Below are 22,695 nucleotides of genomic sequence, written 5' to 3'. Positions count from 1 at the left end.
GTGACAAACTTTTTATAGCACCTCAGCCCATTTATTTAATTTAATCGACATATGAGGCAACAAACTACTTCATTTCTTTTTGTAGTCACCATATTTCATCTTGAAAACCATACCTACACATTCATCATGTATATCATAACACATTATAATCTGTTAATGAGCGCTCGCGAGTGCTCACGAGCTTAACGAGCTTCAAACGAGCCAAGCCGAGCAGGGTTTTCTGCTCGTTAATCTTAACGAGCTTAAGAGCCGAGCTACTCGTTAGTCCACCCCTACTTTCTCGGCAGATACTACCAAATGATGATTTGATGTTTTTTTATATGTGGTTGTATATTGTGGATATTATGATTGCTTAGGTATTTTATGCTCTCGTATATATTGATGATTTATTATCCTAACCAAAGTCATAGTGATGATGCCTGCGACTTGACACGGCAAATGCAAAGGCAGTATCCGGCTGTGGTCATCTACTAAACTTTGAGCTCGAATTGCTATGACCAGCGAGGGGATAATCGTAGTACTTCATACATGCCCACATGCTCCTTTTATGGTGAGCATGAAAGTATTCATCGCATGGTTGTTCCACATATTGTATCAAGTGGTACGGTAATGTATGTGACAGTGTTCCTATTTAAGCATGAGAAGAGAGATGGATGGAACATGATTATAACTCACAACAAAACTATTCTGCATAGGACACGCAAGGCGTAAAATCTTAGTTGTTGCTAGGTTCATACTAGCATATACCACATAAGCAATGTACCCAAGTTTTTCGTCTTGGTTGGAATAGTTTTTGATATGCTAGGTTAATACCAACATACAACATGTGTGTACGCGATGGAACAAGTTTTGCACTTAGTTGGAAACTTCTTTTGCCATGTAGTCCAAACCCAAAGACATCCTAGGACTTGGAAGCATTAGGATCTCTGACTAAACTAGATTGTTTCCTCAACCAAGTTGCATTCCCCCTGTTCGTTAGCTTGAGGAGTCTTATTTGGAGTACATTCATGGAACCGGGACACTTGATTGGCGAAGTACAAAACATCACAATGTGTGTTCTGCCCATGCGCTCAATCCGGGTCAGCATACCACAGTCCTTGGTGTCTGATTTGATCTATGTGTAGGACTTGGTTGAAAGTGGGCTAGACTGCAGCCATAACCTAAGCCATATAAGAGCCTATGGACAACTTCAAATACCGCCGCCGCGTTTACTCAATTAGAAAAATGACATGTTGGCAACACTAAAAGGCTAGAAACGAGACCATTTTGCTGGAGGCCACAATTGTTACTTAAAGTGAGGCCCATCCAAAATTTCTTCGAGAGATTTATGTATCTGCTAGTAGTAGTGATGTTTATGCGTTGCTACTTGGTTCCAAAATTCTCTGTCTTGCTAAACACAAATACTTCTTTTCTTATATAGTCGTAATAAAAATGAGAACCAAGTAGGTTTTGACCCATTAAAGGAGTCAATGGCATGCACACAAATCAGGAGGAAATTGGTACCCTACGAGGCCAGCGAAGTCAGCACTAGTAGGCGGAGTAGAGGCAGCAGTTGCAGGTTCTGGTGCAGATGAATCGCAATCAATATTCCTATTTGAGGTTGGCAGAGTTGGTAGAAAGCACAGTTGTTGATAAGCTAGTACTAGTTTCATTCTCCCTGTTCAAAAATCCAATACCCAGAACTGGTAAATCAAACAATGTAGGCACATTTATGTAAATAAGAGATGTCTCATCCGGTTGAGCTGTCGCAATCATCCTTTCTTTTTTCTTTCTTAATAACAGATCACATGACTGTATTAAACCTTAAGTAATCAAGGTTAAGCTAACTCATTGCCTGAAAGTGGAGCTCGCATTATACACCTTGACCCCCACATTTTTTTGAATCATTCCACCATATATATATTGTTATATAAGATAAGTCCCATAACTTCCTCATTCAGATCGATTCTAGTCGCCGCCACGGTCACATCAATCCATGGCTTGGACCCTCCTAGCAGTTGGATCCTTTCGAAAGCCATAGTAGGCATTACGTTAGTACATTCTTAGGCGAGCAGTGGGTTATATCGACCTTATTCCTGTTTTAGGCATGGGACCAAACCGGGGTTGATCGGAGTTGAGTTTTCCAATATAACTCCCCTTCAGACGACTTTTTTGTGCTTGCCCAACAACTTTGGTTTTATGGACCAGGACCAATTTAAGCTCAGACCATGGTCAAGTCATAACTGACTGGATAACATTCTCTCAAGCACCTGCAAAACTCTATAATGTGGATGATCAAATGTAGCTTCCGATGTGTATGAGAAGGAAGCGTCTCACATGACTCTTACACAGAAACCAATATAGTCTATGAATTAGCATGAACTGTTTATTGAATTTGGTTGCCCTTGTAAAGAGACCGTGAGGAGAGTAGCAAAAGAAGCCCATGAAACATATCGATTTTTTTTCCTGACTAGCAAGTGGACAGGCTTAGATGGCATAGTTGATGTGTTCTGGTATGTATCTTTTATTTGCCATTTTTGTCTTTGTCTCAGGGGATTGATGACTTTCCTCTACACCGACAGAACCATGGAGGCTGGTAAAATGAGAAGGAAACATGCCTGCGTACAATTGGTGAACCCACTAGAGATCATTCAATCGGACGTCTTCCACAAAGTAAAACTAGAGTAAGTGGCGTCAGATAAGATACATGTTCACTTTCATCGACCAATGTACCTGAAATTCCTATACTTAAATTCGAGAGCTAGAGAGAGTAAATGAGACGTTTAAAGGATGAAGCTAAAGCTTCCTTTGCCACTAGGGAGTCATCAAAGTCTAAGTCCATACACTTTCTAGCTAGTATTGAATCATGGAAGATTTGATTCTATTTTTGTATGTCTCCCAAGGGATCCAATCAGAAGAAATTCCCTCGCTTCGCTCATGATAGTCGGTTGAGTCCCCTTTTTCTTTTCGTTGAGTTTCTCCTCCCCTCCGTTCCTGGTCTCCGATCTGATTGATTTGCATCTTCACGGAAGCACTTGGTTTGCCCCTTACTATAACCATCCCACTCAATCTTTTACACCGATGTTTCGTATTCTCTCAACCAGGTCATGATAAGAAATACTGCCAAACCTTTCTGAAATGAGAGAAGAATGAAAGGCACGCTATAACTAACTGCTAAAAAAGCCAAGATTAGCGCTAAGAAAGAACCCTAGTTTAAGTACCAGCATTTCACCCCCAACATTTTTGTACTTCAAAATGCTTTCCCCCGCTTCCTAATTGCCTTAGTCAGACGTGGCTTATGTAGTGGTGGCACTCCTACGTGCTCCAACCGATCCTCATTGGAGATTATATATATGAGAGGTCTTGGAAACTGTCGTGACGCTTTGGTGATGAAGGTCATTAGGGTGACTATGGAAGGATTTCCTGGTAGTCATTTCATGGGAAAAACATCACAATTTCACAAATTCAAGGTGGGCCAAGGATCTAAAAACAGAAAAGTTAATATACACAGTGTTGTACTACCGCAAAAAACATGACAAACGACACCAAAGGCCAAACTAACCTAAATGTGATGACTTCGACAACACTGTCACCTCGAGAATCACATGTACTGATCCAACTAAACACAATGGTTGTGACGGCGTGTACAATTTGCAGTTTTCATGTGTATTCATTTTTGCAGTGCTTTGCCAAAGAAAGTCAAGTATTTCCCCTTTCTACATGATTTAAACATATTTTTTATACTGTGCTATAATAGGGTGTAAAACGGAGGACCAAAATACCCTTGTTGCACACATGATGTCAAAGCTGGCCAAACGGGCCGGGCCGGCCTATCGTAATTGTGCCTGTCACGACACGGCCTGCCGGGGCACGATTATTATACAGGTCGTGCCGTGCTCGCCTGCATGCTACAGCCTGCAACCTAGGCACGACCCAGCTGCTAATCGGGCCGGCCCGCCGGCACACTGGCCCGCCTGCTGTTTAGCCTATTGGGCATTTTTTAGTCCTATTTTTACCTACCGGGCTAGTATTAGGCCACATATGTACAAAATAGAAAATACATAAAAAAAAGATAACTGGGATGTGTTGTGCCGGCCCGCATGCTCAGCCTAGCAGCCCAAGCACGGCCCAGGGCGTGCCACGCCTGGCCCATGGCGGGCCGTGCCGGCGTGCTCAAGGGCCGCCCTGGTTGGCCTGGTCCATTTAGCCAGCTTTGCATAAGCTTGAACCCTAGGCAGTTCCCAAAAAAAAGGTTGAACCCTAGCCCCCGATCCCCATTTCCTAGACCCTTCTCTTCCTCTCCCACGGCGGCGCACGAACACGCAGCAGTCGCCGATCCTGAGAGAGAGAGAGAAGAGAAGCTCCACTCCTTTCCTTTAGAAGCCAAACCGAATCCCCACCCGACCACCCAGATGGCACCGCCGGCGACGTCCATGGCCGATATACCGGATGTGATGCTCGAGGAAATCTTCCTCCGCCTCACCGCTGCTGAAGACCTCGCCCGCGCCTCCACCACCTGCCCCTCCTTCCGCCGTGTCATCGCCGACCATGCCTTCCTGCGCCGATACCGTGCTCTCCACCCGCCGCCTCTCCTCGGCCTGCTCCAAGACACCTTCAGCCCAGCCCAGCCGCCACACCCCTCCGCCATCGCCGCTCGCGCCTTCCTTGGCTTCGACTTCTCCTGCTCATCCTTCCTCCCCTCCACCCCCGGCCATACCTGGCGTCCAGTTGATTTCTTTGACGGGCGCGCCCTCCTCGTCGGCCCCCCAGACAAAGAAGACCGCCAATTTTGGGTCAAGGACCTCGCTGTGTGCGACCCCATTCACCACCGCTATGTCCTGCTGCCCGCCGTTCCAGACGACCTAAAAGCGCTGGCACCTCAACTGGACCTCCTCAATCTGGAGGCCTTCCTTGCTCCTGGCCAGAATGAGGAGGACCCTTTATCATTCAGGGTGATGTGCGTGGCGCAATGCACAACTAAACTGCTCATTCTCGTCTTCTCCTCCTCTTTGGGTGGACAAGGACAGTGGCATGCTCATACATTTGATCAATGGAGTGGTCAGGCTACATCTGCTTCTGATGGTTCATTTATCCACTCTCATGGTGGGTTGTCCAATCGTCAATTCGTCCACGGATGCTTCTATTGGCATTTGCATTTTCGGAACGAGTTGCTCGTGCTGGACGTGCGTGCAATGGAATTGTCTGCCATCAACCTCCCACCTGAACGAGGGACTAACAGTTTTGCCCTTGTTGAGGCAGCAGAAGGGATGCTCGGAATGCTCACTGAAGGCTATGGCGAGGACCACGATAGTGACCCATTTTGGCTCACGTATTCTATTCTGAGAAATAACCAATGGCACTTGAACAAGGTCATCCAATTGCCAGTAAACGATGCTGCTCTTGTTGGTGTAGCCGGGGGATACCTGCTCCTAGAAGCGTTGTACACCACAACTGCACAAGAGGCGCTGAACTTTGGATGCTTTTCCGTGGACGTCAAGACATTGCAGGTCGAGTTTTTCGCTGAGCTTAGCAAACCATTCATGTATGCTCGACTATATGCTGGTTTCCCACCATCATTGTGTGCACCAACTATTTGAAGCGGTGAGCGTCTTATCTCTTACCCTTTGCTTACTCTTATTTAACTTGGTATCCGTGTTTATTATACAGCAAATAGCAATGTGTTGCAGGGATTTGTTTGATGATAACATGCTTTGCCACTTTGCTCCTTATATGCTTGCAAACAGTGCTGGTTATGGATGCAGCCAAGTCATATCTTGCCCAGCATTTGCCGTGTATTAATACTAACCTTGTCTGCAGTTTAATACTAACCTCTGTACCGAAATGTAAGACATTTTTGGTTTTTCTTTCTTTTCTTTTTTTTTGCATAAAAACGTATTACATTTTTTTATGGAGGGAGTAGCAAACCCAACCCCTTGTTTGTAGGACTGTCAAAGGCGATGAGGTAGTTCTGCCAGTTCGTTTTTACATGGTTACAACCACTGGCTGTTTACAAAACCCTTGAATCTCTAAACGAATAGGTGTGCCCTGATTAAAATATGAGTTTGCTTGATTCAGTGTAATCCTGTAATGACAAGATCTAGACGAAATTATTTGGCTTGAGAACCAGATAGGAGATTGGTTTCAAGTCACCATGTGTTGTGGATGTGAAAAAGATTTACGGCAGGAGACCTTGTACATGTACAACTGAATTTAAATACTAGATCGTTGGTTCACTGGGCATAAGGACACTTAGAAAAAAATTGCATTTTGCAGCAGATCTACGGTGCAATTGAGCTTTCAAAGCCATGTTGCTTTTCATGTTGCAGGAGCACTTAGACCCAGGGCTAGTTATGTGCAAACTGAAATGATGTAAGAGCGGCTGCTGCTGAGAAGCATTCAAAGGGCGTCAGAAACAAACAACAAGGCTAGCAAGGGTATTATGAATGAGAAAGAGCGCTCATTTTTCACAAACAACTAGGCCACTTTTTTTCTGATGCTAGTTTTCACAAACGGCTAGACTAGCATGGGTGTTATGAAATCTCAAATTCCAGGTGATTGCCTTTGTCAGCAATACCTGAGTAGAAACTAGAAATTATCGAATACCACCTCTTCGGGTTTTTCTCCTCTGAATAGAAGTTTTAAAAGTAATGAGGTACTTCTATTGTCAGTTTGTTTCCTATAAGGAATTGAAATCCACTATAGTTGTACAGTTGGATTTTTGTGTGTGTCTTTTTTCTTTTGCGGAACTGATGAACAGCTAGGAAGTTGCATATAGTGGAAGTTATCATAGGACTACAAGGAGAATAATCGTGTTATTCTAAGAAATACCATGTGCACCATTTGTTCCCTTTCCTCATCATTTCTTGAAGAGCATCTATCTAGGAGGATGACACGTCTCTGGCGATATACCCCAGGCGACTCCAACGATCGACGGTGGCCAGCATGGTACATCCCCGACCTGAGGGCGGCCGGAGTACTCATGTATCCCCGACCTGAGGGCGGTGGTGTGCTGCGCCTCTACCATGAAGCTGCTCCTCGTTGACAAGAGCGTGTCTGTGGTTGAATCATGAATGAGTCAAGGGGTGCTCCTAACCCTGTGCGTCACTGTCACGTCGCATGCATCGAGGAGGCAGGGCGGTGCGATGCGACGAGCACGTCGGGACCCGATCATGGTGGAAGTGTGGGCCATGGGGGATTTAATTCGAGTGGTTGACCAGGTGGATTAACTCGCTCGTGTTCTGTATTCCACTTCCTCCCCTACCCTGGCAGTGCGAAGCGGCTGCTCTTAAACCTCCTAGTGCAAGCGAGCGTGAGGATGGTGGAGATCGAGGAAGAGAATATGTGGATGTTTGCGGGCGGGGATGTGAGGAAGAGTGCCTGTCTGCGCAAGATCTAATCTTGGTTCATTAGCAAGGGGGAATTTCATGCGGAAGCGCGAGCCATTCGAGAGGGCCTGACAGAGGAGGAGGAATCATTGTTTGGTAGGGCGAGGCGCGGGCACTCGCTGGAGATCCTCATGTGGGCGATGGATCAGGCCAATTCGCCGGCGAGGGCGACGGTGCAGTGGTGGGCGGCGTTCGTCTCATTCGACACCACTCCGCTGGCTCTGGCTATGCGGGCATCGATGCTCAGAACCCACGAGACGGTGCTAGCCCTTCCGACGCCGGGGTCAACTCTGGCCCTGATTGTGATCGAGGAAGGGCCGATGGTGTTCCGCCCGACTGGCACCACCTCCAGCGACTCCGACCCCCTGCCGCTCGGCACAACTCACAGGAAATGATGCCTGAATTCTATGCTAGCCAGCAACCGCTTCTGGATGGTGGCTAGCGAGGATTCAGGTGATGATTCCGGCGAGGGCGGGTCATTACTGGCTTCATACTAGGTATGGATTTTCCAGATCATATTGATTCTCATTACCTTCTCCCACTTACTGATGTTGATAGTGGGAGTTGGGGTAAGAATATGAAAATGCAACATCGGTGTATCAGACGAGCGAATCGTAGAATTAAAACTCATATGAACGAATGTGTTCAGAGTTTTCTGCTTAAAAATGCAGAACAAAAAATAGAGGACGAACAGATGGGGGGTGGGGGTTGTTGTGGATTGTCAGAATCATCTCCCATCTGTCAATTCTCATGATTGAGGAAGATACCATAACAAAAAAAATGATTTAGCATTGATCAAAATTAAACATCTCATTCCCAAAGCTTGTGATTTATGCCGTCTTCCTGAATATTGGATGGACATAGAAGGGACGATGATTTCCATAAAGGGGTCCGAGGAAATAATTTGTGTATCATGAATGTTGAGCTTGAAAAGATCAGGATGACTAACATAATACCTACCAATGAGATGTTGGAGGTTTTTGCTTTTGAGCTCAGTTGGGAGGGGGATTCAGAGATTTGAGATTAGTAGCTTGAGAAGTGGCAATGGATTGGGCCTACAAATGCTAGGCCTAGCGGGATGCCTTGGTGTGGAGGCCCTGATAAAACTAGGGGGCTGGGGGTATTTAACACCTGGATTCCGCTACCTCCCTCGTTGGAGCCAGACTTCTTGTCCTCACCAAACCATAATGAGAGAGTGGCAGCAGATAGAGCTGGGGGGAAGAAGTAGAAGATCTATTGATGAAAGAAGGAAGGATGGCTGGGAGACAAGATAATTGGCGTCCAAGGCCAAGCAGAGGTGGTTTTGGGGGGAGAGGGAACTCGTCTGGTAGATTTGGGAACAACTATAGCAGAGATTTCGGCACGCAAGATCATAGAGACCCAGAGAATTTTGACCGTAGAGGGGGAGATGGTGGTTTCAGAGGCGGATCTGGGACTAATGGTAGTGGATCTGGAAGCAAAGCGGCTACAATTGGACAAGGGAATGATTTAGTTGGTCAGGCAAGAGGGTATAACTCTGTTAGATTTGTGGGTCAGCAAGATAGTTTGCAATTTGGGCAGAATTCTTTTGGGGCTGGTAATGGATTTGTAGCAGGTAATTCAAATTTTGCAAGGGGGTTGCTGCTATGCCCAACCAGAATTACCCTCAAATGGTTCCTGTTGGCTCGGGTTTGGGCCAATTTGGATTTATGCCCCAGGAGCAAATTACACATCAATATCAGTATTTGCTTGCCAATATACCTAAGCAGGCGATTGTACAAACTCAAGGGGGTTGGAAAAGTAGATGGAGGCAAAGACACAAACAAGAAAAAATAGCGGGTCAAAGGAGTAGTCCTATGCCAAGTGTAAAGGACAGGGGCATCTAAAAACTGAGAGCAAGATCAAGGTGTTTTGTGTGGTATGCCAAAGACCCACATAGCACAGAAGTGTATTGTGCTGAAGAAGACCAAACCTGTTTCAAAGTATGAAGGATATGGTGCTAAGGGGCCTGGCAAGCTGCTGGTGCAAAATACAAAAGACATCTCTGGTGTAGAACATGCTAATCCTTTGGCAGTAATAACTGTTTACTCAAGACAGCTGAATGAAACTACTATAGCTCAAGGTTTCAGCAAAATGTTTCAATGGGGATTGACATGGAGATACATAATGAGATTCCCTAACAAGGCCAAGCTGGTGGATTTTTTTGTTTGAGAAATTAACTCTGTTGGGACCAGGGGCCATAGTGGAGGTTGACTTCTGGAGCCTTGATGACAAGGCTAAAGGGAAACTGCATTCTGTTTGGATAAAAGTGTTGGGAGTGCCTGACACTTTGAGACATTACCTAGGAATCTATGAGCTTGCACTACTAGGGAAAAACCTATACACAGAATTTTACCAGTAGCGCTGTACAAAATCAAGCGCTGCTGCTACTTAGTAGCAGCGCGCGTAAATAAACCGCGCTACTGCTATGACTTTAGCAGTAGCGCGTACTAGCGAAAAGCGCTGCTGCTACGTTTGAACTGGGCGCACATGGCTAGCCCAACCTAGCAGTAGCGCGTATAATGGCCCAGCGCTACTGCTAATCTCCTTAGCTGCAGCGTGTATTCCAGAACGCGCTGTAGCTAACGTAGCAGTAGCGCCCTTTCTGGAACGCGCTACTGGTACTTCTGAGTTAACCACGCGGTTCGTCCTTCCCCACGGCCACTTCATCCCCCAAATCAACTCCACTCTCGCCGCCGCCGTCACCCCTCGGTCGCCGCGCGCTCTCCCCACGCCGCCCCCGACCCCAGATTCAACGCCGGCACCGCCCCCGACCTCAACTCCGCCCGGGACGCCGCCCCCGACCCCGACCTCAACGCCGCCCCGGACGCCGCCCCCGCCCCCCCGACCTCAACGCCGCCCCGGAGCCCCGACCACGACCTCGACGCCGCTTGCCCCTCCCTCCTCACAGGCACCCGAGGTGAGCATGCCTGCTCCTCCCTCTCCCCTACCTCTGCCTAGGGTTTCTACCTCCATCAAATTAGTTAGGGTTTCTACCACTTTCCACCCCTATATGTTCATCAAATTAGATGGTAATTAGGGCAATAGTTCTTAGGTACTAATTAGTTAGTAAGAACTAGGTACTAATTAGGTACTAGAATATTTTTATTTATAGTAAGTTTATTTTTAGTAAGAACTAGTTGAATTAATAGAACTAGTTAGTAAGAACTTGTTGCTATTTTTTTAGTTAAAGCAATTTTCCCGCATCGACGTGGACGATGCCTATCCCGCATCCTCGTCGTCGAGTTGGCGGAGGACGACACCTGCTTGACCAGATGGGCCATGTCCGGGACTGGGCTCCGCCGGGGTGGTATTGGGAGGCGCTACCTACCGGGGGGCGCAGGTTGGTGAGGAGCCAGCCTGTCGTTGACCCGAACCTTCTTTCGTGGCGGTCGCGTGGGCCAGTGACGGTCCAGAGGCTCGAGGACTCCGCGGAGGTGGTGCGTCACCGTGTCAGTGAGGAGGACGCGCACGTCCGTCGCTACTTGTTTGCGTTGGAGCACAGGTTCTCCAATACCTGGCAGGTTCTCTAGGGATCTCACTGGAGCTATGATCCCGTGATGGTTCCTTCTCTGTGGGTGTCCACCGCCCGCGCCGATACCCGTCGTGTGCTAGGGTTTTAGTTGTACTAGTGATGTTATATGTATGACACTATTCGGGATGTATTAGTGATAATGTTCGACGATGTACGGACGAATGGGATGATTTACTTTTGCTTATTGAATACATGCTAATTTGAGTCTTATAAGATATTTTGAAATGTATATCTTGTGTTGCTCAATATCCAAGTGGCCGGTCATGTTTGCAGGTTACACCTCCGAGTGGCCTATGTTCTGCCGGAGTGTTGATTCATTTCCGTTCCGGCAAATTTCAGGCGCTCGATATATCCTATTTTAGCAAAGGTCATGCCGGATTTTTCCATGAATTTTGGCATGACTTTTGCCAGAATATGTAGGAAATATCGAGTGCCCTGGATTTGTGTGTTGAGTATCCTGGTAGTTGTCTTTTATCGATTTTCAATTAATGTTTTAACTATGAACATAGGAAATGTCTGACAACAAAAAGGATTTCGGTATTTGCAAATACTGCGAAGATGAGCGCGGCCTGTGCAACGGAATCTTCCTAGATGATGATAGGCGCTTCAGCATCAAGCTGGACGAGAACTTCGAAGTGGATATAGTAAGTCACAACGACAAGTCTTTTTTCGTAATTAAGCATGACATCTGCTTCATTTGCTTCAACTTATATTTTTTTACTATTCTACTAGTGTATCCCCTGCCATTCAAGAGTTTTTGTATTGGATAAGATAGGTTTTAGTCATACTATGGAGGTAAAGAAAGTTTATTTGAAGACCGAGCATGGTTATATTTTCCACGCAAAATTATACAATTCAGACGACTACACCTATTTTGGATGCAAAACATGGCGAGCACTATGCAAGACTTATGCATTTGAGCCTGATATGGTTATCACCTTTGATATTCGTCCGGAAGATGATATTGAAGGTAATACCGACATCTGGGTCGATGTGCAGACACCTCCAGTTACACCAAAATGTAAGTTTCTCAACCATATTTATGTCTTTGATATTGTTTATTCAAAAATAGTTGACAACTAATTTGTATTGTCAGCTTATTTTGGTGCAAGCAAACATGTCCAGTGCTTGGTAGACAGGACCTACTACTGTCCCGGGGCTGAACTAAACTGTGAGGAGCTAAGTCATTATGTTTCATGGCTTGAGGATCTTGATACCGTCAAGACAAATTTTCTTTCTGGACTTAGAAATCTTAGTACTGAAAACGTGCGACCAATAGTGTTCGTCATGAACTACGGTCACATCTATTTAGGAAGGATGGTAAGATTTTTACTATTTGTCCTCAGTGCATCTTTTCCATACATTATTTGTGAAGCTAAACTTCATTGCTAAGTATGTGACCATACGATGTTCTTCAACAGGGACTCCCGATGAATGTTGTGCCTTATGGGATCGAGACTAAAGGTACCATGAGTATTATTAGCTTATGGCCAAGATATCCTACATGTTACTTTAGTGCATTCAAGATCAGCGATGAATGCTTAATAGTGCAAGACTGGACCAGATATGTGATGGGGGAGCGCAGACAAGTACTAGGGGGCAGCAAACAGATGTGCTACCCAAAATTAGGAGACAGGTTCATCTGCATGCTCCAACTTGATCAAGGAGGAGAGCTACACATGTTTTATGTTGTTTTACCTAAGAGAGAGCAGCAGGAGTGATTAGCTAGAAATGAGTTTGAGGATGATGATGTGCTACACTATTACTATGATGATAAAATAGCTAGTGTTGGTGGTAATGACTGATGATTATTATTAGCTAGTGTTAGTGGTGATTAAATAAAAATTGTTGGTGCTAATGATTATGATGATGATTAAATAGCTTGTGCTGGCGGATTAGATTCAAGTGGAGGCAACATGTGGTGCACATCGAAAGTACTACTAGTCCAAACTAGATCAAGTTTGGATTAGTAGTATACTTTTGACATGCACCACATATTGCCTCCACTTGAACCTAATCCACCTTAATTTGACACACTGTTATGGACATAATGATGTAAACCTCATAACTGGTATTGTACCAATATTTGTACGATGGCTCATAAATACACTAAAAATAAAAAAATAAAAAAACAATACTAGTAGCGATGGAAAGAAAACACACTGCGAGTAGTTACATTAGCAGCAGCGTGGGAGTGAACAAGCGCTGCAGCTATTTGTCCTAGCAGTAGCGCGTGCGGCACGCGTTACTGCTAAGCAATAGCTGTAGCGCCTTATTAGTGGCGCGCCTACCCGCGCTACTAGTGAGCACAAAACCAGCGCTACTGCTAGGGTTTTCCCTAGTAGTGTTGGATCTACTTTGGGGCTTGTGGTGGAGGTTGATGTAGAACATATTCATTCAATAGAAGAAATTAGATTGAAAGTTGCGGTGAGAGACTTGCACAAGATTCCACCTGGGACTAAAATCACTACAAAAGATATGTATTGTATGACATTTGTTTTGAATTTGAGTCCATTGCAGTAGAGGGATGGTATAAGTTTGATGATGGGAACAAAAGGAAAACAGTTGACTTCTTACCTTTGGAGGGTCTACCTGAAAAAGAGACAATGATTTGCATAAAAAAACAAACTGACCCTGTCAAACACAATGTAATTCTAGGGAGCCTGGGCTTAAACAGTGTGAATAGCTTGTGCATGGGGATGGGCAGAGCAAAGCTTTTTTGGGAGGCTGTAGTGGTAATACAAATCAAGAGGTGCCTATGAACAAGAAAGTGGAATATTATTTGCTCATGTGGCTCAGATTGGCAGAGGAGATGGATGCCAGACAGGCTTCTCAGTTGATGATGCAAGAGGAAAGAAATAGAAATTATTAAACAAAGTCTAGAGAGAGAGAGAGGTGAAAAGACAACATGGACTGCTACAAATTTATCTAAAGCTAGTTGATGAAGTGAGAAAACCTTAATGTAATGATAAAAGTCTAAAGAGGGAAAATGAGACTCTGGATGGTGGTGAGCTAGAAGGAGAAGGTGTGGCTACAGGAAAAAGCCCGACAGAAATGTAATTACCTGAACAGGAAATAGGGCTGGGGTACTTGGAGCAATTGGCTATACTGTTAGCCAGGAATAAGATTCTTTTGAAAATAAAGTCAAAATGGCTGAGAGAGGAGAACTGGAGCTAAAAGAAGAATAGAGGCTTAGAAGGTGGGTGAGGCTCAAAGGAAAAGAATATTGCAACATTACCGATTTAGCTAAGGAGAGAGCTTTTAAGGACAACTATGATGAGCATGATTATCTTGCTTTATTGCTTGCATCTCATAGTTACTTGCAAAAGGTGGCTAGATGTGTGGGGGTTAGTTTAGGTAAAAATATTGATGTGATTGAATGCAATATGAAGCTTATTAAAGTAGGCGAACATGCTAGAATTGATTAGTGGGTTGCGGATAATAATAAAAATACAAAAGATGCCCACATTCCAGAAATAACACATATTATTGAGACTGGGAGCATAGCTTAGAAGAATTGATAGAAAATTATGAAGAAAGTAATGATGAAGACAATATTGATGATTGGGATAAGTTGAGATGGATTTTCCTCTCCAAAAAGGAAAAATAAAGACAGAAACGCTAGAAATTTTTTAGGCAAAACTGTTGTTATTATCAAAACCCATGAACAATCTGGGAAAATAAGAAATAAAAAGATAATAGGTATCTTTTGGAATATGAGAAGTTTTGGTGGTGATATTGATAAAAGATTTCTTAGATAAATGATCGTGGATATGAAAGTTGATTTTCTTGTCTTACAAGAAACTATGAGACAACAACTTTCTACAACTGATTGCAAAGATTATGTGTTGGTAGAGATTTTCAATAGCATTTTACTCCTAGAGGTACATCTGGGGGCCTGTTACTGGTGATCAATTATACTATACTTGGTGTGATTTCACAATGTGAAGGTGAACACCACATCAAAATGGTTGTTCAAGATTTGAAAACCAGGCTGATTTGGGACCTGGTAGTAGTTTATGGGGAAGCCCATCCAGATGGAAAGGCTGCTTTCCTTTAACTGAATTATCTAGAATTTTCCAAGATAGTGTTAACCCTGTTTTAATTGGTGAAGATTTTAACATAATTAGAAAAACTGCTGAAAAAGCTACCCAGGATCTCCTGATCACTAGAGCTTCCTCTTTAATGCTATTTTGGAACAAGCTGGGGTTAGAGAATTAGAAATGCATGGTATATAATTCACCTGGGGAAATAATCTCCTTGTTGCCACCTTTGAGAAGCTTGACGTAATTTTCTATAGTGTGGAATGGGAAGCGACATACCCTTTGACACAAGTTTCCGCCTTGGTCAGAAAAAAATCTGACCATACTCCTCTTTTTCTAGATTCTGGTGATATAGAAAGATCTAATCCTATATTTAGATTTCAAAATTCCTGGCTTTTGAGAGAAGGAATTGATAAAATTGTAAGTGATGTTTGGAATGATCCTAACATTACTGGTAGCAATACAGATAAATGACAAACTAGGTTTAGATTACTTAGACCTAAACTAACAGGGTGGAATAGGAACAGGAATGCCTGGTACATAGAGCTAAAAAAAGATATACTCCCTAAGCTTGATGATATTGATAAGCACAGTGAATTTTTTAGGCTCACTGCTGAAGATGGAAATGAACAAATGGAGCTTAGAGCCCCATGGGATAGGCTCCTCCAACATGAAGAAACTAAATGGAAACAAAGTGCTAAAGTAGATGAATTGCTAGAGGGGCTCTTCCAACATGAAGAAACCAAATGGAAACAAAGTTCTAAAGTAGATGGATTGCTAGAGGGTGATGGCAACACTAAATGGATTTTCGTGCCAAGGCTAATGGAAGGTGAAGGATAAAGAAAGTTAATTTTCTAGACCAAGAGGAAGGGAGAATTGAAGGAGATAAAAACTTGATGGATTACATCCATCTCTTCTACAAAAACATTTTTGGTCCTCTGAATGATTCTCCCATTTCATTAGATGTTGATAATGCCAAGAAAATCTCCAAAGAACAAAGTGACAAATTGACTAAGAAATTCTCTATAGAGGAGATTAATTATGTTGCTTTTAATATGTCTCATAATAAATCTCCTTGTCAAGATGGCTTCACTTCTGAATTTTATCAGCACTTCTGGGATTTAAATAAAAAATATTTGAATGCTCTTTTATATGATTTACAGAAGGAACAACGGATGCAGCATAATGAACTATGGCATTATAACCCTAGTGTCCAAGATAAAAAATGCAAATCAAATTCAAAAATTCAGAATCGTTTGTCTGTTAAATGTGAGTTTTAAAATTGTTACCAAAGTCTTGATGAACAGACTCAACTTGGTGGTTGCTTAAGTTATTTCTCCAATTCAAACTGCTTTTGTTAAAGGTAGATATATTATGGAAGGGGTCCTAATTCTTTATGAAGCTCTAAATAGTATGCATAGAAAGAAACAAAGTGCTTTGCTTCTTAAAGTAGATTTCGGAAAGGCCTTGATAAAATTGGTAAATGTGAGTTTTAAAATTGTTACCAAAGTTTTGATGAACCGACTCAATTTGGTGGTTGTTGAAGTTATTTATACTATTCAAACTACGTTCGTTAAGGATAAATATATTATTGAACGGGTCCTGACTAGTTATGAAGCTCTAAACAGTCTACATAGAAAGAAACAAAGTGTTTTTCTTCTTAAAGTACATTTTGAAAAGGCCTATGATAAAATTAAATGGCCTTTTGTTTTTGCAATGTTTAAAATGAAGGGATTTCCGTACAAATGGATTGAGTGGGTTATGAAAACTATTTGAGGAGGTAAAGTTTGTGTCAAGGTAAATCATAACTTTGGGACTTATTTTCCCATTCACAAAGGATTGAGACAAGGGGACTCTTTATCCCCTTTAAATTTTGATTTGGCAGCAGATGCCTTGGCTATAATGCTTGATAATGCTAAGAGAATTAACCTGATAAAAGGGGTCATAGATGAAAATGTTACAAATGGGATAAACATGCTGCAATATGCAGATGACACCATCTTCTTGTTGCAAGATGATTATGAAAGTGCACACAATTTAAAGTATGTGCTCTGCCTTTTTGAACAAATGTCTAGTCTAAAAACTAACTTCCATAAAAGTGAACTTTCCTTTTTGGAAATGATGTCGATAAGGCAAATGAATATTCCAAAATCCTTACCTGCCATGTTGGCACTCTACCTATATATGCAACATTTGGGGTTGCTTGTAGAAGAAAAAATGGTTAGGAACAATCATTGTAAACCTCGTGAGGAAAAGGTTGAAGGGAAATGTGAAAACTGGCAGGGTAGATTACTGGCTAGTGCTGGGGGGATCACTTTGATCCAGCCTTCGGTCCCATACTTTATGATGTCTTTCTATGGGCTGCCAGTGGGTGTTTGTAAACGCATTGTTTTTTTAGGGCTAGATTGATGTGACAAGAAACTAATGATAAGAAAAAAATAGCATCTTGTTAAATAATGGTCAGAGGTCAGCTGACCTAAAGATATGGGGGACTGGGAATACAAAATTTAACCCTGATGAACAAAGCATTATTATGCAAGTGGTGGTGGAAACTGCTAAATTCAGATGGTCATTGGAAGGAAATGATTATTAGTAAATATGAGAAGAGAAAATGCTTGAATGTAGTCACAACAGGCAGGAGGTTCTCAATTATGGTGTGAAATTTTAAAGCATAGATATCATTTCCTTTCCCTTTGTAGATATAATGTGGGAAATGGAAAATGTGAGATTCTAGGAAGACTGGTGGATAGGGCCCAAAGCTCTGAAATTTAGTTTTCCTAGATTATATAATATTTTCTTTGACAAAAAACTGTCAAAGATGTCCCGGACAATGGGATTGACAATGTAAATTTAGGAGAACCCTGACTGGAGATGCTCTTGAGTTGTGGGATCACATCAAAGAAGCTTTTGCTTCACTCATCTTGAATGATAGGAAGGATGAAGTCAAATGGACTCTGACCAGAAATGGCATTTATTCTGTGAAGTCTTTCTATAGACACTTCAGTGAAAATGAAATTAAAAAACCCACATTTCTTTATGTGGAAAATCAAAATGTCACCTAGGGTAAAATTGTTCGTGTGGCTAGCTCTTAGGAATAACATCCTAACTAAAGTTAATTTGCTCCGTAGAGGATGGAAAGGTGATAAAAATGCCCCTTTTGTGGGCAAGATGGAACCATTGATCATCTCTTCTTTTCCTGTTTGGTGGCTCGTTTACTCTGGAATGTATTAAAATGTGTTTTTTACTTGTCAGATATTCCTGATAAGATAGACTCTGTTGTTGGAACTTGGGTGAAAAAATTAACAAAGAGGAAAGGGGAGTAGGGAATTTCTGCCAATTGCTGGACTTTATGGAAATTGCGCAATAGTGTTATTTTTTATAACAAGGTGGATGACTCTTGCATTGCAGTTAATCTTTTTTTGAAATGGCTTCATGATTGGAATATTTTGCAGAAAAATCCTACAAGAAGTAAGCTGATGGCGACAGGAGTGAGACTGGTTGGAAAAGTTGCTAAGGAGATTTTGATGGCGGCTCATGGTTGGTGTCCGAGAGGGAGGAGAATTACAGCGGGATGATGTTGTTGGAGTTCTACACTCGGGAGGCACTGATAGTCTGCTTATCGTGAGACATGTCTCCAAGCATATCTTCTCCACTGTCTTTTTCTTTGCTAGACTTTATCCATATCTATGTAATAAGGTAGCAGTATTGTTTCTCTTAAGACTTGTTAGCCCTTGTTTGATACTGTGTTTGTTGGTTCTGGGCCATTCTGTGAGCCAGGCCTTAGATCTGGGTGATTTTGAAGGGAGTGTGACGGGGGGAGCGATGGATCCTTCCCTCGATCTCCCTTAAGTGGCTTGGATGCGTACTTGATGTTGCCGCCTTTATTTTCTTTTTAGTTTGAACTCTTTGTAAGACTTGGTGGTTGTAATGAAAATTGGAGAGGCGAACTCTCTTTTATCAAAAAAAAGCATCTATAATTTCTTAGCTGTCATTCTTTTCTCGTCTGGATGCATCTGCCTCTTCATCCATTAGTTTTCACATATCTTCCTCTATATGACCCTTTTTTTTGTTAGAAACATTTCTGGATGGGTTATATTTCTAGTCTCCTATAATTTATTTGATGCATAGTTTTTTGTCCCTTCTTCAATTGGTAAATACTAAACGGTAAGTTGCTTGGTCATTCATTTTTCCTTGGATTAACCAGAAGAAACAAACTAAATTGGTTTGATGGAGACTCGACCTTATAAATTGTTTCTTGAGTGAAAATGTCAGTTTATTGATGTGTTATCGTGTATACTTTAGGTTGTGGAGCCATATGCCCATTATAGTATACACTGGCAAACTTGATTTTGCCCCTTCGTGCCATATGCACATTAGAATGATGCAAAGCAGCTATTGATCATGTGATGCTATTATTTTGTTATATAAATAAATACATGTAATTGGTAGGCTTGTATTCATCTGCTTTCTATTCTATTACCATGTGTAGTAAATTCATCTTGTTTCATCTACGCAAAGACACCAACAACACTTGGAAAGAAGGCACCGAGCGTGTCATGTCGCACGAAGAGGAAGGGATACCAGAATGAGGCGTATTTACTTGTTCAACTCCTGGTCCTATACTGTATGATGTTGCATCCTGTTTGAATTGCTAAGTAGCATTTTCTGAACTTATATAAAACTTGAGTTAACTCTGAATCAAGCTGAAGATATTGCTTGCTCTTCATGTTGTGGCCGAGAAGAGGTGCTCAGATAAAGTTATATGCTCAAAGTGTAATGTATGCCATCCTGCAAGGAATGCTCTAATCGACCATAGAGTGGACTTGTTTTGACTTTCTTTTTGAAGTTTGTATGTTTTGTTTTTAAAGGATTCAAGGTTGGTTTGTTTGTCTGTCTGTCATCCACCTCATTACAAGCTTCAGATGCGCATCATTGTTTCCCTTTTTTCTTTTGAATTTTATCGAGTCTAGTGGACACTGGTTGTGAATACAACTGAATACTCTGTTTCTGGAAAAGAAGCAGAGTACTCTGTTTTTGGAAAAGAAAGTAGAGTACTCCGTTTTTGGAGTTCCAGCGCTTTTGTTACTCTCTGCTTCCAACAAGATTGATGATGTATATTAACCTCTAAAAGGGTACATAAGTGTACTTAAAATGATACATAAGTGTACGCGCTCTAGAAATAACTATGCATCAATGTGTTGGCTAATAGCTGCTCGAGAAAGCCGCGGGAGCTAGACAAACTTCATTTGGTCATTTTGTTTATATGTCGCATGAATCATCCTATATTTATTTATTTATTTATTAAATCCTATCTACTAAAAAAAGTATGTTTGCGTTTAAGGGCATGCACCCTCGTCCCCCGCCCCACCCTTCAATTGTCACTTTCCTGACAGATACTACCAAATGATCATTTGATGTGTTTTTTATATGTGGACGTATATTGTGGATGACCAGAACATCTATCAGAATGGTAATTTACTGAGGGAGGGGGTAATCATAGTAGTTAAGACATGCCCACATGCTCCTTTTATGGTGGACATGAAAGCATTTATCACATGGTTGTTGCACATATATGGTATCAAGTGGTACGGTAATGTATGTGATAGTGTTCCTATTTAAGCATGAGAAGAGAGATGGAACATGATCATAACTCGCAACAAAAGTATCCTGCATAGGACGAGCAAGGCGTAAAGCTCAGTCCAAGTTTTTCGTCTTTGTTGGAATAGATTTTGATATGCTAGGTTAATATCAACATGCAACATTTGTGTACGTGATGGAACAAGTTTTACACTTACTTGGAAACTTCTTTTGCAATGTAGTCAAAACCCAAAGACATCCTAGGACTTGGAAGCATCAGGATCTTCGACTAATCCAGATTGCTTGATCAATGAAGTCGCATTCCCTCCGATGTTAGATTGAGGAGTCTTCTTCGGGGTCTGTCATGGAACCGGGACACTTGATTAGATTAGGGAAGTACAAAACATCACCATGTGTGTTTGGCCCATGCGCTCAATCCGGGTCAGCATACCTTTATTACATGCCGCCGCTGGAGCTAAACAAACTTCATTTGGGCATTATAATTTTCGTAGTATAAATCTCTCCACTAGTATGTTCATGTTAAATGGCATGTACTTTTACAAGATTCAGAGCATAAATGCACCATACAATATTCTCCAGGTATTGCCAGTTTGAAAGTGCAAAAGAGACATGAGCTTATTGTAGATCACGGGAGCTGCTGGGTCTGTTTATGCGCCACCTGAATCATTCTAGTGCCTTGTGCAGAAGAGGGTGCACAACAGATTCTCAGCTGAGTCCAAAGAATATTTTGATCTCTTGGAACATAAAATTCGGGCCTGGAGCTTATTAGCAAGTTACTTGATCAGCAGCAAAGAAGATTGTATGCAGATTCCGCTTAGGACCACTACCAAAGATTTTGCAATAAGTTGGTTTTCCATCATCACATTTTTTTTGAAACCGATCATCATCACATAATTTACTTTCGCCTAAAAGGAACGAGTGACAGCTTCAGCACGTACAATATTAGCAATATATATAGAGTCGATGGTATGTACACCTAAGGCCTGAAGAAAAATTTGGCCCTGACAGTAGGGAGCTGTTTATGTATCTGCTAGCAGTAGTGATGTTTATGCCTTGCTATATAGCTAAGTCATTCCATGCAGCAATATACACATTCTTTCTTCTAGACATTTCCATTGCAGGCGTTCACCAAATCAAGTAAACTCAGACTTTGAGGTGGGCACACCCAATCTTTTAGTCATGCACATTGCAGTAACAGATATGTTCAGAGATTCAGTGGTTTGAACCTAGTCCGTACCTAAAAGTTCAAATGCTGGGAAATAGTGTACGCAAGGATAGCACTCACCCACGCACACATCACAGTTTTCAACATGGGGTCAAAGCAAATTAAATACATCCAAAATGCTGACATATTCAATGATTTGTAAATAGCCAGAATTTGGAAATACATCAAGCTAATACAACTAATCCATGCATCACCTTTCTTTTCGTAGGCCTCAACGCGCTTGGGGGAACCAACTCTTCTTTGACACAGCATCAGCATGTGCATCTGCATGAAACAACATGAACTTCCCATATGAGCAATAGACCAATAGGAATATAGAGCTACCGAGTACATCGACCAAGCATCAAATATATCAATTGCTGCATCTGATGTATGAACTTGAGACTGGATATTTGAATGGCATTGCCCAGTAGCATTGAATTACATGAAAAGAAGAACCTACCAAACAGGGAACAAGACTCCAAATATGTGCTTTGCAAACGCCCTGAATTTCCATGTGTGCATATGATTAACCAACATAGAGTTTTTACGACGAGAATGCACTATGCCGAGGTCTCCATTCAAGAGACCAATTTATTCAAGGACTAGGTGCTGCATCCATGTAAAGAAAGTTACTTGCCCAGATCAGCTGAAAGTAACAATAACAATAATATACTTGTGACTAAGATTACTTGCATATATGTAACATCCTCCTTTCTGCTTAGCAGTTCAACAACAGGAATGGACAGACAACTCATATATGTGACATCTTACTTGGTCTCAGTGTTCAACTGTTCCACTAAATTGACTAAGGCAGCAGCGAACAACTCGACCAACTCATATAGCAAATGCCTGAATCTTATTTCTTTGTTGCATAACACTGAGACCAAGGAAAATAGAAGTAAGCACAGAGTAGATAACACGCTCGCCGCT

General features: G+C 42.3%; 1 protein-coding gene across 1 annotated transcript; it reads left to right on the top strand.

Moving 5' to 3' along the window:
* The first annotated feature begins 4,250 nt into the window (after nucleotides 1-4,250).
* Nucleotides 4,251-6,153, top strand: LOC125524315. The gene has a single exon (XM_048689387.1). The coding sequence runs from the start codon at nucleotides 4,392-4,394 to the stop codon at nucleotides 5,574-5,576; it is 1,185 nt and encodes a 394-aa protein (XP_048545344.1). The 5' UTR covers nucleotides 4,251-4,391; the 3' UTR covers nucleotides 5,577-6,153.
* The last annotated feature ends 16,542 nt before the right edge of the window (nucleotides 6,154-22,695 follow it).

The sequence above is a fragment of the Triticum urartu genome, chromosome 7 (genome assembly GCF_003073215.2).
Source record: "Triticum urartu cultivar G1812 chromosome 7, Tu2.1, whole genome shotgun sequence".
In the NCBI taxonomy this organism is placed as follows: domain Eukaryota; kingdom Viridiplantae; phylum Streptophyta; class Magnoliopsida; order Poales; family Poaceae; genus Triticum; species Triticum urartu.
Note: the sequence above shows the minus strand (reverse complement) of the source record. Positions and strands in the feature narration are given on the sequence as shown.